Source organism: Rousettus aegyptiacus, unplaced genomic scaffold, assembly GCF_014176215.1.
Source record: "Rousettus aegyptiacus isolate mRouAeg1 unplaced genomic scaffold, mRouAeg1.p scaffold_m13_p_4, whole genome shotgun sequence".
Lineage (NCBI taxonomy): Eukaryota > Metazoa > Chordata > Mammalia > Chiroptera > Pteropodidae > Rousettus > Rousettus aegyptiacus.
This window is the reverse complement of record NW_023416307.1, coordinates 148,244,001-148,260,986: the sequence shown is the minus strand read 5'-3', so window position 1 is coordinate 148,260,986 and position 16,986 is coordinate 148,244,001. Positions and strand designations below refer to the sequence as shown.

General features: G+C 45.9%; 1 protein-coding gene across 2 annotated transcripts in view; it reads right to left on the bottom strand.

Annotated features, from left to right (window-relative positions):
• Positions 1–16,986, bottom strand: part of ITGA9 (integrin subunit alpha 9) — a 286,264-nt gene that overhangs the window by 29,912 nt on the left and 239,366 nt on the right. For both annotated transcript variants that reach the window (XM_016123918.2, XM_036219043.1), the window contains 2 exons: positions 3,815–3,940; positions 1,991–2,110 (listed from right to left, as the gene is read on the bottom strand). In XM_016123918.2, coding sequence (XP_015979404.2) covers positions 1,991–2,110; positions 3,815–3,940 — 246 coding nt within the window. The remainder of the gene's footprint in view (positions 1–1,990; positions 2,111–3,814; positions 3,941–16,986) is intronic.

Sequence of the window (16,986 nt, the reverse complement as noted above, 5' to 3'; positions counted from 1 at the left end):
TTTCCTTCTCTGGGGCCTGACTTTGAGGTCAAAGGAAAATAAACACACTGCAGACCCAGGCAAACCACAAGGCTGGTGACGTCCCCCATCCTTGGGGAGGCAGGGAGGGCTCCTGGAGCCATCTCCTTCTCTGCTCTCCAAGGGAGGTCATGGCTGGCCTCCGGGGGACCCACGTTTGGCATTTCGAGCTTGAGGAGCAGCCGGGGCCCCATCTGGCTTCCAGGTCAGCCTCGTTCTAGGCCTTCCTCTGCACCTGGAATTTTTGCCGGTTTCTGCTGAAAGGGCACTTTCAAGGAGAATGACCCTTTGACACCCACATAAGACCCCAGGGCTTTCTGCGCTCTTGGGGTGCAGACTGGGTTGCACGGCCCATGAGGATAGCAGTCAATGGGACATGTTTCTTGGCAAAGAGTCAAGAGACTGATTGCTGAGAGAGATGCAGAAGACCAGGCCACATTGCTGTGTACAAGGAAGGTCTGAGTCACTGTCATTAAATTAAGCACAAATGACTGAAGTGCAAGCTTAGGAAAACGCTCTGTTGACAATGGCAAGTGTGACATGAGGAATAAAATTGTCACCAGGGCCGTTTGTCAAAAACATGAACAGGCCGGGTAAGCACACGGAATCACAGTCCCTCAACCTGACCTGGGGACCCATGCCAGGAAGGCACTTCCTGTGATGCGGGGCTTCCCAACTCCCTTCTGGACTGGCAAGACGGCCAGTGGTGCTCTAATTCACGCCTGGTCCTCTCCCGACACTGTCCTTTTCCGAGGCCGAGGCACGACAGGGAAGTTCTGCTGTGTGAGCCCAACCTGCCCCGAACCGATTTCCCTCCAAGGACAGCAGAATTGTATGCAGCTCTCTGCCGGTGTGTGGAGGCTGCACCAGCTACGCCCGGGAAATGGGGGAAAACATCCCGTATTCCCCAGGGGCCGTGACGACTCAGGTCAGCATGCTACTTCCATGCCTAATTTAAGAAATAACACTGGAATGATTTTTCTAAAGATAGTCATTCATACACTGACAGGTTATTACGAACTGACAAGTTTAGTTTTTCCGAAGAAAAATAAATAGAGTCTCTGTGGCTAACATGCATATTTTGTTTTATCTTCATATGTGATTATTTTTAAAGTGTTTTGTTGGATGTAGTCTTTTATACTCAGCAGCTCTTATGTCAAAGTAAATCATAGTGAATTTGCGTGATTTTTTTAAGGGCTACCAATTCACTGACTGAGAGTCATTTTTTATAAACCACTTTTGACAAATTAATAACAGCAAACTGATCTGGGGTTCAAAAACTGGACTTCTCTGAAACAAGGTGTCATCTAAACAAGGGGTCGGCAATCTACAAACCATGGGTCTAATCTGGCCCTTTGCCTGTTTTTATAAATAAAGTTTTATTGGAACTGGCCATGCCCATTTGTTTGAGTATTGTTTATGGCTGCTTTCACGGTACAATGGCAGAGCTGAGCAGTGGCAAAAGACCATATGGCCCTTAAAGCCAAAAATATTTACTACTGGCCCTTCACAGAGAAGGTTTGCCAACCTCTGTCTAAAACGTGGTCCCCAGACTCACAGTGTTGGCATCACCTGGGAACCTGTCAAAAATAAAGCAGATCTCAGACTCCATCCCAGGAATGTGCAGTTTAACAAGGTCTCCAGGTGATTCTGAGGCAAGCTAATGTCTGAGAAAAAAAAAAAAAAAGCACAAACAAAATGGCTTGTTAAAATGAAGATGCTGATCCAGCTGGTCTGGGGTGGCGTCCAAGGTTCTACATCTCTCACAAGCTCCCAGGTGAGGCTGATGCTGCTGGTCCTCGGACCGCGCTTTGAATAGCAAGGGTCTGGTATTTTCCCCGGCATGCTCCAGCAGCAGAATTACCAATGGTGATCGCCAGGAAAGTTTTCAAAGGGGCAGGCAGAGTTTCATGAGGAAACCAATGCAAATGCTTTTAAATAAACCGTGAGAGTGCAGTTCCTCGGGACTTACCTTCTTCAATATTTCTGTGTTCAGCAGCATGTAAATGTCTATGGTACGACTTTCTTCTTTAGCGAGGGCACTCAGATTACAGTGCATTGTTAGGCAAGAAATTCCTGGTTTTTCACAATCCTGAGAAGGAAAATCAGAGAACTGTCACATAGTATTAAGGACAAAGACAGATGTATAGCAACCGATGGAGCAGAAGGCTCCATGTGCTTCGATTCTGGTGACTAAGACAACTCCAGGCAGAGGAAGTCCACAGGAAGATGCGATCATTCCTTCTCGCCACCAGAGGGCGATGAAGGGACTTCCCACTCAGTGGGCGCCAGAACGTGCCTTCAAGTCAAACAACTGGGAGAAGGCAGCTCGTTGGCTACCCTACCAAAAAAATTGGATTTTGCTAAGAGGAATTATTGTTTTTTTTTTTTTTTTAAAAAAACACATTTACATATTTGAGTTTTGAACACAAGATGTATTTCCTGCATTATGTAACTTCTGCCTGTGCAGTGGTGAATACACTTTCACGTCCATTTTTTAGGTAGGGCAAATTAGAGGGCTACCGAGTCATTTGACTGCAGACAACACAGGAGTAAAGGAAAACACATGCTGGAACACGAAAATACGTGAATCACCAAGAGAAACCTAAATTCCAAAGTTAAATGACAAAAGAGGAATTCTTCTCTTTTGTATTATAGGATCCAAAATATACACACATACCTTTATGATGTTTCATGTGTGGGATGAAATTTCAGTCAGATGTGCAGTTGTATCTGTCAAACAACTAGATATCACTACACCTAACAATTCTAAGAGCTTTTAAAAATAGTTGTATCATCAGCACGACGTAAGTTAAAAAACCCAACATTCCCAGTGCCAAACAGTCCTATTTCTTCTACAGGAAAAAAAAAAAAAAAAAGCGAGTGAAATGTGCCTCGTCTGAAATAAGGAGCTAACGAGATGGAACCAAAGATATGAGGAAAAGAAGCTTTGGAAAAGGATATGATTTCACCTGCAGTATCTTGACTTAAACAGAATAAATCTGGAGGCTCCATCTTGACATATTTTTGCACATGTTTATACCCAGATCAAGACGTAGGGCACATCTAGGACCCAAGCAGGTTCTCTCATGCCCCCTCCTGTTGATAGTCCTCCAAAAGTCACCACTACCTGATTTCCAAGGCCACTGATAGTTTTGTTATTTCTGAACTTCACAAAAGTGAAATATTATATCACGTGTGCTCGGTCTCTAGCTTCTTTACACATATGTCAGTGAGATCCATTCATGTTGTGTGCAGAAGCAGTTTTGTATCGCTCTGTAACACTCCAGTGTATATCTCCACCATAATCGTTTACTCACTCTCCTGTTGACGGACATCTGGATGGTTCCCACCTTTTGGGATAATAAAATGGCTGTGGTTCTTGTCCCTGGCTTTTGGGGAACACAAGGACTCATTCCCCTTGGGCTTATACCTGGGAGTGGAATTCCTAGTGTTAATAGATACTGCCCAGCAGTTTTCCAAAGTGGTTGCTCAAGAACCATCGCTCTTGGTTAGACTCCTACTAGTTGAAGAAATGTTTTACTCCTTCACGCTTGGTGGGTTGCAAAGGTTTTCCTTTTGCCAGGCAATGGAACTTGGAATATCAGTTCGATGCTTTGAAACCTCAGGCTGAAAACTAGGAGCTGACCACAGTCCTTGTGACTTTCTAAGCCAAGTGATTAAAACTAGATTTGGGAAATAATAAACACCAAACAGAAAACTGGCCTCTCGTTCTCGCACTTGCCTTCTCGGAGAGGACCACCCATGTTGTCCCAACCAGTAAGCAAATCCTTACCAAGACTTTTCTTCCAGACTTCGTGAAAAAAGCAAATATGGTATGGAAGATATTTTCTTGTTCTTGAGGGATGATGCAGGGGGTTGGGTTTCTCTGGAAAGAACAGTTTCCTTTCTCTTGGCCCACCTGAAAATGAAAAGGACATCTGTCAGAGTGGTCCACCCAGGAACGGATCATGAGCATGGAACTCCTTACTACAGAGGTGGACGCAGTAGAGCCTAAGCCAGCTTCCCCCCTTGTCCATCCTCCAGTGGACGATAATGGCTGAAAAGCTGAAAGGCAGAGGTAGGTGCATCGACAAGGACAAACAATAGAAAATGTAGACTCTTAGTCTTTAATCGAGACGAGGTGGCACACAACATGCAAATAAGATGTGTCCAGGAAACAGTAAGAATCATAAAACAACATAAACCTATACTTCGTGGTCTCCAAAGCACATGTACAAGCATCCTTACAACGCTCTGAGATAAGCATTCATGCTCTATGTTCCAATGAGGAAAATAAGACTCAGGTTAAGTCATTAGCAGAGTCCAGAACCCAAGTTTTGATCCCAGACCAAACCTTTAGGCATGACACATTGCCAGAGGTGTTCAAACTGTATCCCATAGAAGCCCTCGGGTGCTGTCAAACCCTTTCGTAGTCAGCTCTTCTCAAGGGATCCAGCAGGACTGCTCTGGGCCCCAATCTCTGCTCTGAATAGAGCTTCAACCACAATATCATTTAAAACTGGGGTTCTGCTACCAAAACAAACGAACAAATAAATAATTGGGTAGCCACTGCACCGAGCTGCATCATACAAGAGCTTATAGGCCCAGTGAGCTCTTGGTGAATGATATGATTTTGCTTCTGGTAGCAGTAGCAATGGTGCTGAGCAACAGCAACATTAAAAGCAAACCGCCCCCCATCCCCCACCAAATCAGTGTAGTCTTCCATGTTGATTTCATTATGAACAACACTATTCTTAATGCCTAGACTGAGGAATTGTTTAAAAAACAAAGTCTTCTTTGTACATCATCGTATCACACTGGTCGAAGCTAAAGACTGGATGTGATTTAAGGTCAAGCTGCAAAATTAATAATTAGTAATTCAGAATTTAAGGTTGTATTTACAATCCCACCACTTTCTAACCAGAAGCATCTGTTTAAAGTAAACTCTCCTAACTTTAATGCCCTTGAGTAAGGTACAGTGTATAGTTTGAACTTACTGAAGAATGTTTCAACTTCTCATTTATGGTAGGAAACAAGATTTAGTTTAACATTTTTTGCATAAAGAAACCTCTAACTCGAGCTAACAATGTTTAACTTTTAATAATGAATTCTAAAACAAGACCCCATAATTTACTAAATTGACCTCATCTCTGGTCTGGGTACATATGCCAGGATTTATCACATGGTATACGCCTGAAAATAAGATGAAGGCATATTTTGTCAAATTAATTATTAGAAAATTATTACAAATCTCTCATAGTTTTATGACTTGTTATTCTTTAAAAAAAAGTACCTCATAACTTGTTATTCTCTCAATTACTTTATTTGAACCACAAAATCTGGGAAGACACGCCAGCCTGAAATGGTCTCAATCAATGTTGGTTTTGGATGGTTCTAGAGGTCACTCGAGGGAAACAATGGAAAGACGGCAATGAGATTTAACACAGATTTGGTGATTATCCCTGGGGTGCAGTCGTAAGTTGTGATAACTATGTTAAAACTCATTACTGAAGGCAAAACGTAAGTTGCTTATGTTGTGAGGACCATGACTAATTACTTATAAGACGAATGGGAAATACATCTGCTACAATGTTATACAAATGGGTATTTGTGTCTTGTAATAAAATTTCAGCATCAAACATGGATTCGAAATGTTTCGCATTTCAAATAAATTAAGACAACTGAAGACGATGTGCTCTGGAAAACTCAACTAAAAAGTGGCTTAGTAATAATATAGATTGACCTCAAAAGATGTACATTTGCATAAAATCATTTCGTGAAATACGTGAATGGGAGAAGTAGTATAAATTAATACATTATTCTTATAATTTTAAGTATAGTACTCCCCCTTTTTCCATGGGGGTTACATTCCAAGACCCCTAATGGATGCCTGAAATCACAGATGGTACTGAATCCTATATATGCTACATTTCTTCCTATACATACAGACCTTTTCACATAAAGGAAGCACTTTAGGGCTTCTCATTGGCTTCTCTGAATTGCCAGCATCACTACCCTTGTGCTTTGGGGCCGTTATTAAGGAAAACAGGGTGACTTAACCACAGCACTGCGATACCGTGACAGTCAATCTGATAACCCAGATGGCTACCAGGCGACTAACAGGCAGGGGCCCATCCAGCGGGGGTACACTGGACACGGGGTGATTCACGTGCTGGGCGGAATGCGAGCTGAGTAGCTGGAGATTTCATCATGTTATTCAGAACGGTGCTCGATTGAAAATTTTTTGGATTGTTTATTTCTGGATTTTTCCACCTAATATTTTCAGACCGTGGTTCGCCGTAGATAACGGAAACCATGCAAGAGAGAACTCGCAGAAGAGACTGCTGAACGCAACTACGTGGTTAGGTTAAATACTATAAGTGGGTATTATTTAATTCGTTTTTCCTAATTTTTCTACTGAGGTAAAATTTACATTCACTGAAGTACACAGAGCTTACAGGTACAGTTTGATGAATTTTGACAAATGAAATCACCCTCACATAACTACTACCACGGTGAAGGTACAGACCATGTCCACCGCTCCAGAAAGTTCCCTCGGGCCCCTCCTAAAGTCAATTCCCATCTCCCAACTCAAAGGCAACTATAGCTTAGATTCCTCTCAAGTTGGCCAAAAGAGCTGATCTCATAAGTGAAGCCAGGGATTGGGTTATCTGGGAGTCGCCCTCTATTTAGGCATATACAGCACATGGCAGATGGAAAATGTTTTGCTCACTGAGCATTTGAGAATTTGGATGCGTGCTCATGTTCTTAACCGCTTCTCACTTTGAAGCATGTAAGTCTCTACTTTCCCATTTGCCTTCTGGAGTGGGTATTTGCTGAAAGGCCACTGGAAAAATGGTCCTTCTGTATGCAGCCCTGTGGCATACATACTCCTTGGTTGAGACGATCGGTTCTGGCCTCCCGAGCACATTTTAATCTGGGTTTAGAGGAACAGAACCTGAGTCTTGGAGGAGGCGTCCATCCTAACTGAAGTCGGGGATGTGGCGGTTGGGTCTGCAAACTGGCGCTTTGGGTTTCTAGGCCGGGAGAGGAAGTGTGGGAGCAGAGTCCCAACTCGGCTGGTTTCACTACTGTGCTTCGGGGGTGAGGTCTGGTGCTGTTACGCGCCGCCTGTGAGACCCCAGCACAGAAGGGCGTGGAGCTGGGAACAGCCGGGCACAGGGGCGAGGAACCACCGAGGCCTCAGCCCCCTAACCTGGCGGGGCAAAGACCCGGCTCAGAACTTGAGTTTTCTTCTTTCTCCTGGGAGTCTCTGAGTGGCCTGTGAACAGGATGATGATGATAACAAGATGTGACTTGGTGTGACATTTGATCTGTCCCAGTGGAAGCTGTCCCCTCGGAGAAGGGAAGCCGAGACGGCGTTTGTGGTGCATGAAAATCTCAGCCGGTTGTGCTCCCAAATGCGGTTACGCGGGAATCACTTCAATCGAACCAACGGCGTTTTTCCGGGAGGTTTGGGGTGGTCCTCCTCTTTCAAAGGGAGACTGAAGGTTGCTTGGTGCTGTGTGGGTCTGATTCAGACCAGCTGATGCTGCTGCCGACGCGCCCTCAGTTAAAGCTGTGGTCCCGGCCAGCGCCGTGAAAGGGAAGCATTTGCGTGTGTGTTGGCCGTCCACGTGTGCGAAGGCCCCAGCCACACCCAGCACAAGCCCAGCCCTGACCCGTGCGCCAGGCTCTGAGAGCTATGTACTCATTAAGTCGTCCAGTCCTCACTCCCGCAAGGTGACTGCTCTTACTATCCTCATTTTACAGATGGAGAAAATGAGAGCCAAGGGGAGGTCATAGGACTGCCTGAGGTCCCCCAGCTGGTAAGTGACTCATTCAGCTCCCTGCCTCTCAGGTATGGAGGCAGAGGCTGGGGCAGGGGCAGGGGCAGGACTCACGGAGGGGTAGGGGTAGAGGGAAACCATCCCTTCCTCTTTTGACCTTAGTCAAAAGGAAGGAACCACCAGCCTAGGAGTCTAGGAATCCCAGAGTCCTCTACTCTGACCTAATTCTGCCACTGTGAGGATAAAAACAACTCCTGCCCAGACTACGGGAGATAAAAGCGCCTGCTGGCCGGGAGGCCAGGCCGCCCCATGCTGTCTCGGGCTGGAAGGCGAACAGAGCATTCTGAAATGTTGTTTCTGGAAAGCAGCTCTGAGCTCATGTGGTCCTGTGGCCTTGAGTGACAGATAAAGAACCAGAGGCCCTGAGTTCTGTGATGCGTCCAAGGTCATGTGGTTGGCTGTTGGCAGTAAGTGACCCCCAGTGAAGGAATCCTGTGGCAAAGATGGCCTTGATGTACACTCGACAGTCCTGGGCCTCAGCCCCAGCTCTCCCTCCTGGGAGCTATGCCGATTCGGGTCCCCAGGGCCTCGGTTTCCTCACGTGTAAAGAGAGGACGGTGGCCTCTGTGGGCACTATGGCTGGCCTCAGTTGCTAATTCCACACTTTGAGGACCATCTCCGCATTTTCATCGGAGCATGAGGCCACCTGTCGTACACTACGTAGGTAAACAGTTGCTGAGCGCCCCCACCCCCAATGGGTTCTAAGCACCCTCTTTGCTCAAAATCAAGGGGAAGTAATGTTTTCTTCTTGTATAACAGACACTGGAAGCACCACGGCACTGAAGTCCAGCAGCTCAGTTTTCTAGGCTGGCCAAGGACTCCGTGGCCACTGCCCCCTGCTCATCTCTGCCCACTCCCTTCTCATCAATTTTCCAGACTACTGAGCCCAAATGCTTCCCACGACATGGCTACTTATCTCTTGTGACCTCTGGGAGCTGGAAGAGGTCCATGTCTGTTGGAATGTGAAAAATAGGACTTCACCAAATAAGAAAACGACAAGAGAGTGAGGGACACAGTGTCAAGGCTGAATTCTGTGAAGGCAGCCACTGTGGGTTTTGTCTGCTGGCATCTGGCCTCCCCCTTTCCCTTGTCCCGGCCCCAAGGAAAACATTGTGCAAGTTGAAACCAAGAGATAATGGTGACTTGGGAAATCGTCAGGAGCCCAAGGAGAATGTGGACATCACTTGGTGGCAGAGTCTAAGTCAGCCTCGGTTAGGGGAACCTTTGTGGTCAGAGGCCTCCAACGTCCCAGGCCTGTCTAGGATGAAGTACCCCTTGCCTACGCTAGGTGGTCTGGCAAGACTTCGCTCCATGAAATACTAGGGTTGAAGTATGAATCAGGGCGGATTCCGGGGGTATGACATGGAAAAGGAGAACCCGCCTTTTTTTTTTCAGAATGTTATCATTGAAAGGAATGTCTACGGCTTCTTCCAAAGCCTCTCTGGGCTGGGGTGGTCTGCTAACGGTGCAGCCTCAGGAGAGGCGCCTGCATAGGTACCTCGGGGTTGTTTATGGACCTAGAGTGAGAGAGAGGGCACAGATCTCCCCCGGGGCCCCAGGACACAGCAGCCCTAATGCAGACTAGAGGGGCAGAACAGTCCTCCCACCTGTTTTCTAAGCCTCATGCCCCAAGCACATAACCCTGGAAGCCCATTCTCACTGCTGAAGGCCTCATCTCTACGCCGAGTTCAGACACAAGGGGGAATGATACTAGCTAACATAGGAGCTATTCAGAGAGCTGTGGCATACAGAACCCTTACAACACCCATGTGCAGAGGGTACCGCTATTAGTGGGGTGACCATATAATTTCTTGTCCAAACTGGGACATCTGGTCTCCCTAATTTTTACTCCCAATTTAGAGATGAGAACACTGAGGCCCAGAGAGGTTAAACAACCCGTCACGTACCTACCTATAAGCTTTGCCTCTATAAGGAGTGGCTTCTTCAAAATCCCCAGCGGGATGCTCACTGCCCCATTCCACCTGCCTCACACTCAGGCCGTGCAGCCTCTGCTCCGCACATGCCTGGCCATCATCTCATTATCTCTTCACAGCCCTCAGAGCAGGGCTCCTATTGTGATTATGAAGTTCGTCTACAAATTTCTCCCTCTACCAACGAGTCAGCCCCTGTCACAGTCTGCATTCCTGACAGGGAGGTGGCACTTCAGGTGGACGTTGGAGAATAAAGAGAACTTCTTGAGAGTAGAGAGAGAGAAGGGGGAAGTAGTTCCAGGAAGAAGGAACAGCACATGCAAAAGCGTGGACGCGCAAATAGTAGACTTAAGTCTGGCGGGACCAGGAGTTCAACATGGCTCAAGCACTGGATGAATGTTGGCAGCAGTGGCCAGAAATAAGGCAGGAGAGGTGGGCCTGGATGAGGAGGAGGACCTAGTAGGCAAACAGTGGAGGGTGAGCAGCTACCTAGGAGGAGGATTAATGTGTCTCCAATTAAGGAAACACTTTTCACCGGAGGCAGGTGATACCCTTGGTATATTTTTAACAGGGTAAGGCATAGATGGCCCCTTTCGACCAGAATCAGCCCCATTCCTTGACTGTACTCCAGCTGGTTGGATTCTGGGAATGGGAAAGGTCACCGAAGTGTCCCTGACTTGATGTACAAAGTACACTACCTTGAATGCAGTATACAGCCAATAAAAGGGAAATGGAAGATTAACTTAGCAGAGGAATGGACTCAATGACAGTGGCGCTTTCCTCGAGCCAGGCTTGGAATCACTCTCGGGGGGAGTTTGATCTGAAAACTGTTTATGGCATTGGATTAAAGGGGACGCAGGTTCATTGTTGAGTAACATCTGTTTCGCGTTAATTGATGTTAATCACTGACTTTATGTTCCCTATGACATCCTCGGGCCACTTTTCCACATCCTGTTACGCTGACGTGATCCATCCCATGGCTTACCACCTGCTCCTCTGAATTCACGTGCCCCTCGACTTTGAAAATCTAGGCAATATTCTGAACGCCCACTTTGTTAATTCAATTACCTACTGCCTGCTCTCGGAACCAAGGTATCGGAAGACAATAGGTTCTCTTTCTGTCATGGGGGGCTAGACATTTACCGCAGTGGCTTTGGTGACATTAACTTGAGGACTCTAAGGTTTGAAATAAAAGTAGCATTCATAAAATGATTGAGAAATGATGCCAACCGATAAATAAGGCCGACCTATGATGTTTACAAGAAAGGTAAACAGGAACTACATATTTTCCATTCAGCAGGATGTAAACTGTGATGAACAGCCTTACAGAGCCTTTTATATTGTGCCTTATGTTAAATCACATTTCTATGATTTACTATTGAGTGTTTCTTTGTACTGCCCAAAGAACAGTCGAAGATGACAGTATTTTAACCATAAATCCTAAGATAAATATTTTCATATATCATCATTCATTTCGAGCCTTTGTAATAATGCTGACCTAGCATAGCCTGGAAGGGGTGGATCCATTTATTTACCCTAATTTTTTAATTTCAGTGGCACTATTTAATATAACGGTGGAGAAATAGTGGTCACAACCTTGGGCAGGTCCAGATCATGGATATGCCTCTCTTTACGTTACTGAAGTATTCAAGGGGTTGAAACACACTTTTTGTGGGTATGCATATCATTTAAAGGAAGGCGCTCTCAAAGGTGTCATTTGGTAGACCCTCTGAAGAGGTATGGATTCTTTTGCTTTGTGAAATAGGTCCCCCTATTTACCAGTTTTAGAAAGTTCTTATTTTCTGATACACGTGTGTAGCTAGAGACTCAAATGTGTTCATACAGACAGACAAAAAGAGAAAACATTTTGATTTCCAAAGAAGAACAGCACTCTGATGATCGCACTACAAGATAAGTTCACATCAAGCTCTAGAGTTGGACAGTCCTTCCAGCCCTTGATCTTCAAATGAAGAGCCATGTTTTTTAATTGAAAAGGGTAAATGAGAGCACATAACAGCAGCCTATAAGCAACAGCCACGGCCAGACCTGCAGCTGGGGATGGAGCAGGAAGGGCAAGACGTTTAAGAAGGACCTGGTGTCACTTAATTTTCAGAAAGTGGAAGAGAGTAACTTTAAAAAGTCTGGAAAAGTCTTTTGTCTAGATTTCTAATTGAAAATTATCTTCCGAATAAAATACTTGCTTTCCCCAACCCTCTTCCTCGTCCCTTAAGTCCATCCCCACTGTGAAAAGTTATTCTAGAGCTGAAAGATCAGGGTGTCACTGGGACCAAAACTGAGACAGAAGATAAAGGGACAAAAACACCAACTTTCCAGAGGACAGAGAGCGCACCATCCACTGCACAATCGACTTCTGAGTCTGCCTTTATCTCATTAAATATCTAACTTCTTATGATACAAGCTAAAGACTTTTTCCCCCACCAGCTCCAGGGTTTGGCTTAAGCAATGTGGTTCCCTCCCCACTCCTCCCCGCACCCTTTCCCTTGGGGGGTGACAGGCCAACATGCTGCAAAGTCAAGAGAGCAGGCCACAACCAGTGAAACAGAATTCATTTACATTTACTCAGAGAGAGAGAGAGAGAGAGAGAGAGAGAGAGAGAGAGACACGACTCTCTCCGAGTCTCCCAGGCGAGGCCCATTTCCCGAACGTGGGGACGGCCTTTCACTGGAGTTAAAGTGATACAGATGGGATGTAGTTTCAGAGAAGCAGCAACACAGAAGAATTTCCAGATGCGGTCAGAGTCTCTTTAGTGAAAAAAAAGTGAGACAGAAATATGTTATCTGAGCACTTGACATGCATGCCAAAAATTTTACTTCCCCAGATAATGAAACATTTTAGAAGCTGAACGGTCCGTTGATTTGGATAATGAATGAGCCAGTAGCCCTGCTATGGGACACAATGCCGTTCTTGGAGTGGTACTGGTTTATTTAAATTCCGGTTCTAGCTCTTGGACCCATCTTATGGTAAAAGATAAAGTAGCACACCTAATGATTCACTGAGTTATCTCTGCATTTATAAGATGTAACACTTTATTATTACCCTTTTATCAAAAGGCAAATAATCTTTTTCTGGATGCCATGTTTCATGTGTAACCATCTGTCTAACCTCTTAGACTCCTTTTTTGAGAGTATATACGTCAGAGCAGTGAAAAGAGAAACCTAGATGACATTCGTTAAGTCTAAAGTTTCAAAACTTTATGGGAGGCCTGAAATATGCTTTAGGTCATAAATTTAGATTATTAAGGAGAAGTGAGTGAAGTTGGCTCCCCGACAGCTAGGGAGATAATTGCTTCTCAGCGTCTAACAATGTTGACAAAGCTCTTTTGGGTCAGAAGAAACTTGGTGTGTCTATCAGAAGGGAGTTTTCCTGTTTTTGTGCTTCCGAAGCACACACAATTAGTCCTCAGCAGGTTAAATGAGAACCATGTGTTCCCCAGCAATGACCGATGCGCTCTGTTTATCCTCAGTGAGATTTCCTGTTATCGACTTTGGTAACAGCCCATCGCCCCTGCAATGACAGGGCTCTGTGTCATGTTGCTTTTAAGGAATGAAAAAAAAAAAAAAAAAAGAATGAAGGAAAGTAAACTGCGTAATCACCGACGTTTAAGGCCAGAAAACGCCAGGTACCTAACTAAGCAGGGACATTCCAGCTGGCCCACACACCACAAGGGAGCCTTAATGGTTCCAGATGTCACAGCGGCGGGAGCAGGGGACCCGGGCTCCTCGGTAAGGCCGGCGGGCGCCCTCAGCCAGCAGGGAGACAGCGCTGCTGGCTTGATTCATCGGCCCTGTCCACACAGGTTAAAGGGCAGCTCGGACCACACCGTGCACGGACAGCCCCGGCTGAAGCTCATCCCCACCTTCCACAGGGTGCGTGTTGAGTGTAAGCTGTCCCTCTGGCCAAATCTAAAATTGACCCAACGACCTGGGAAAACCGTAACTCTCGTTCCAGAATTCAATCAGCCACCACCCCTCTTTTTAAGTGTTTGACTTCTGTTGAGGAAAAAATTGAAGCCAGCTTAATCCTGACCCATTTCAGGAACTTGACTAGTCAGCTGACATTCAGATATGGGCAGAAAGAAAAATTTTTAAAAAGTGGTTTGAGGCCATTGCTGAGATCAGCAGATTTTCCTGGGGGGCGGGAGGAGGGAAAGAGAGGAAAGAGGGAAAGAGAGAAAGAGAGACAGAGAATGAGAATGTTTTCACTGCTCTTAGAAGCCCTTATTTCTGAGAAGTGATTCAGCCCCTCATTTCGGCTTTACCTTCTTACTTATTCCCACATTGAAATCAAGGCAGCCTCGGATTTGGGTTAAGGGGAAGTTGTCAAAAGCGCTCTACTTGGGGATTTTAACTCAATGCAAATTTCCTTAGTTCCTAGGAGGTGCTCCTTACAAGTGCTGCAGGGTGTCCACGTGTCAAGCATACACCTATCTTAAGGCAGAAAGAAATATTAGTGTTGGGGACACAAAGGAAACAAGGCGGCCGTGACCTTTACTGTCACGGTGTTTTCCATCTCGTAGACGGCAATGAAACATAGTAATTTCAGACAGTGGCCAGTGATAGGAAGAAAATAACACACAGGGATAGAGAGTTGATGGAGGTTTGCAACTTTCGCTAATGCGGTCAGGGAAGACCTTGCAAAGGTGAACTTTGGGCTCGGACCGGCATTATGAGAAAGAGCCATCCATGCCAAGACCTTGGGGGAGAGCGTACTCAGCAGAGGCAGGTGCAAAGACCCTGGGGCGGACTCTCTGGGAAGGCATCTGCGAGGTCTTGAGGGGAGAGAGGATGTGTGCATTGGGTCTCACGTGGGCTTTCCACAGCCAGAAGGGAGGGAGAATCCATCAGTAGGGTCAGGAGGCACGAAGGGAGGTTTAGCAGCCTTCATGCTCCAGAGCGGCTGGAAGACAAGGTCAAGGATGAGGCTGGCAGAGGATACTGGCCTGGAAAGGTGGGTGGGAGACCACGCAGGGTTTTGGACTTCATGGTTTTGGTCATTCTCCCTGTTGCTCTCTTTACAGAGAAGCTCAGGGTGCCTCACAGAGAAATCATTAGGAGCAGAAGTTAATCAGCAAGTTCTCAAACGGTAAACTGGATCCTCCGAGCCTGAGTAATAACAGTTTGTGATAAGGAGAGGTTGGATAAAGAGGCATATACATCTGGTGCTCAGTTCTGAATTTGTATTTATTTGGACAATATGGAGAGAGTGCAGAGAATGACCTAGGATGGGAAAAACAGAATGAAAGGAACTGTGATCTTTTGGGAAAGAGAAGTGGGAAGAATGAGTAAGTGACAGCTCGACTTCTCCAGAGAGGGAGCTAGGCGACTGTTTTCCATTTTAGTTCAGAAAAGGTTGAGGAAATTAGAGCATGAAAAATTGAGGATAGTCATAAAAACTGGAATTCAAGGGATACCAGAATGGCTCAACAAAGAGAACTTGCTGGAAACACGGTTCTGTTTTACTATTCTATTTTCAGAATACTTAATTGTATTCTGAAGAGGCAGAGGGTTAGATCATGCAATCCCCAAATCCACCCCAAGGCTGGAAATCCATTTCCTGCAGGAGAGGGGTTTCCCTTTTCCCCTGTCTCTCTCTCATCCCCTTGTCGTATAAGCTGTATTATTAGCAGTTCAGTTTACATGACATCATTTAAGCTGCAGGATATCAAGAAAAAGATTGCATATCATTCAAGGGCTTTGCATCCTGGGGAGGGTCCCTAAGCCTTGAATTCTTGTTAGCAGGAACATCCCACCCAGGATGTGTGTGGATTTGGTATAGGGTGAGTCCTTGAATTTCTACGGAAATGAAGGAGAAGGAAAAAAGAACTCGTATGCACCTGGCGGGAGGGAGCAGCGGACGTTGCAAAACAAGTGAGTTGTTCAGCTTTGCTTTGGGTTATTTGCTGGCTCACTTTGGAGTGCCAGGCCTGGCTGGCGTACAGGTTAAGTCTTGGCCTCCAGCAAGCTTGTTGCAATTACTCTCTGTGCATAACTAAGTAATAAAACTCAGGATGTCTCTCATGCAAAATGTACCTTCACCAACAGCCGGCTTTAAAAATCAGTGTTACTATCAACAGTTGCCAGTGACGTGAGTGATTGGCTTTAAGGTGGAAAGCTCCCCCAGAGTGAGTGCTGAAAAGCACGCACCCCCCGACTTCTGGATGTCCGAGCTAGACACAGGCAGGGACAGCATGGGGGTGGCATTTCCAAGGAAAGAAACTGAGCAGGGCTAAAATCAAGGAGAGAGAATCAGAAAACACTGACCTGGCAACGCTTCGTGCGTGAACAAGATCACATTACAAACTCCTGAGACAGCTCTGGTCTCCCAGCTCCAACGAAGGCCTCAGTGAGACCTGTCGGACCCCTCTACTTAGAACTGCAGCCTTTCCCACTCGCGGCCCCTCGCCTCCTCTGTTTTTCTCCACAGCATGTACCATCATGTAACATTATATGTTTTCCTTATTTATTTATTTGTCCCTTTCCACCAGAATTTACACGAGGGCTGGAAATTATTATGTCTTTGTCTGTTCCGTTCCCCACAGTAAGCCAGTGCTTGGCATACGGTGGGTGCAAAGTACTTGTTGAATTCAACGCAGACTGAATATACAGCTGTACATGAGTCGGGCTGAGATGTCTGAGACGGAGGGCGGGAGGAAGAAGACCCTGGGCTCTGGAGAATTTGGGGAGAGGAGCAAAGCCAGTGAGACAGGAGGAACCAAGGGAATGTGAAGTCCTGGAAGCCAAGGAGGCTTTTCAAGGAGGTGGGAGGGAACGGTCATCTGCTAGCTATCAAGTTTTCCTTGAGACAAAACCAGCTACAGTTGAGTTAGGATCAAGTAGAATTGCATATTCTGCATATAAATTAGAGTTCCAACCTGCACTCATGTCTTATGAACTGATCCTTTATCTTCCAGGCATCAGTGGCCCTGAGAATCTTTATTAATGCTGTGGATCTTCCCTTCAGAAAAATTCATTTAGATACACGCAGGATGGTAGATGGTTGCCGGGGATCCCAGAGTCAGTCGGGTCCATCCCAGAAGTCAGGTTCATAACCAGCCCTTGCCTCTCCCCAAAGAGGTCTTCTTATGGCATTAACCAAACTATCTCAGTGTAGAAAGTCAGGTATTGCGGGTATCCTAACTTCTCCAGATCTGTTTCCAAAGGTTA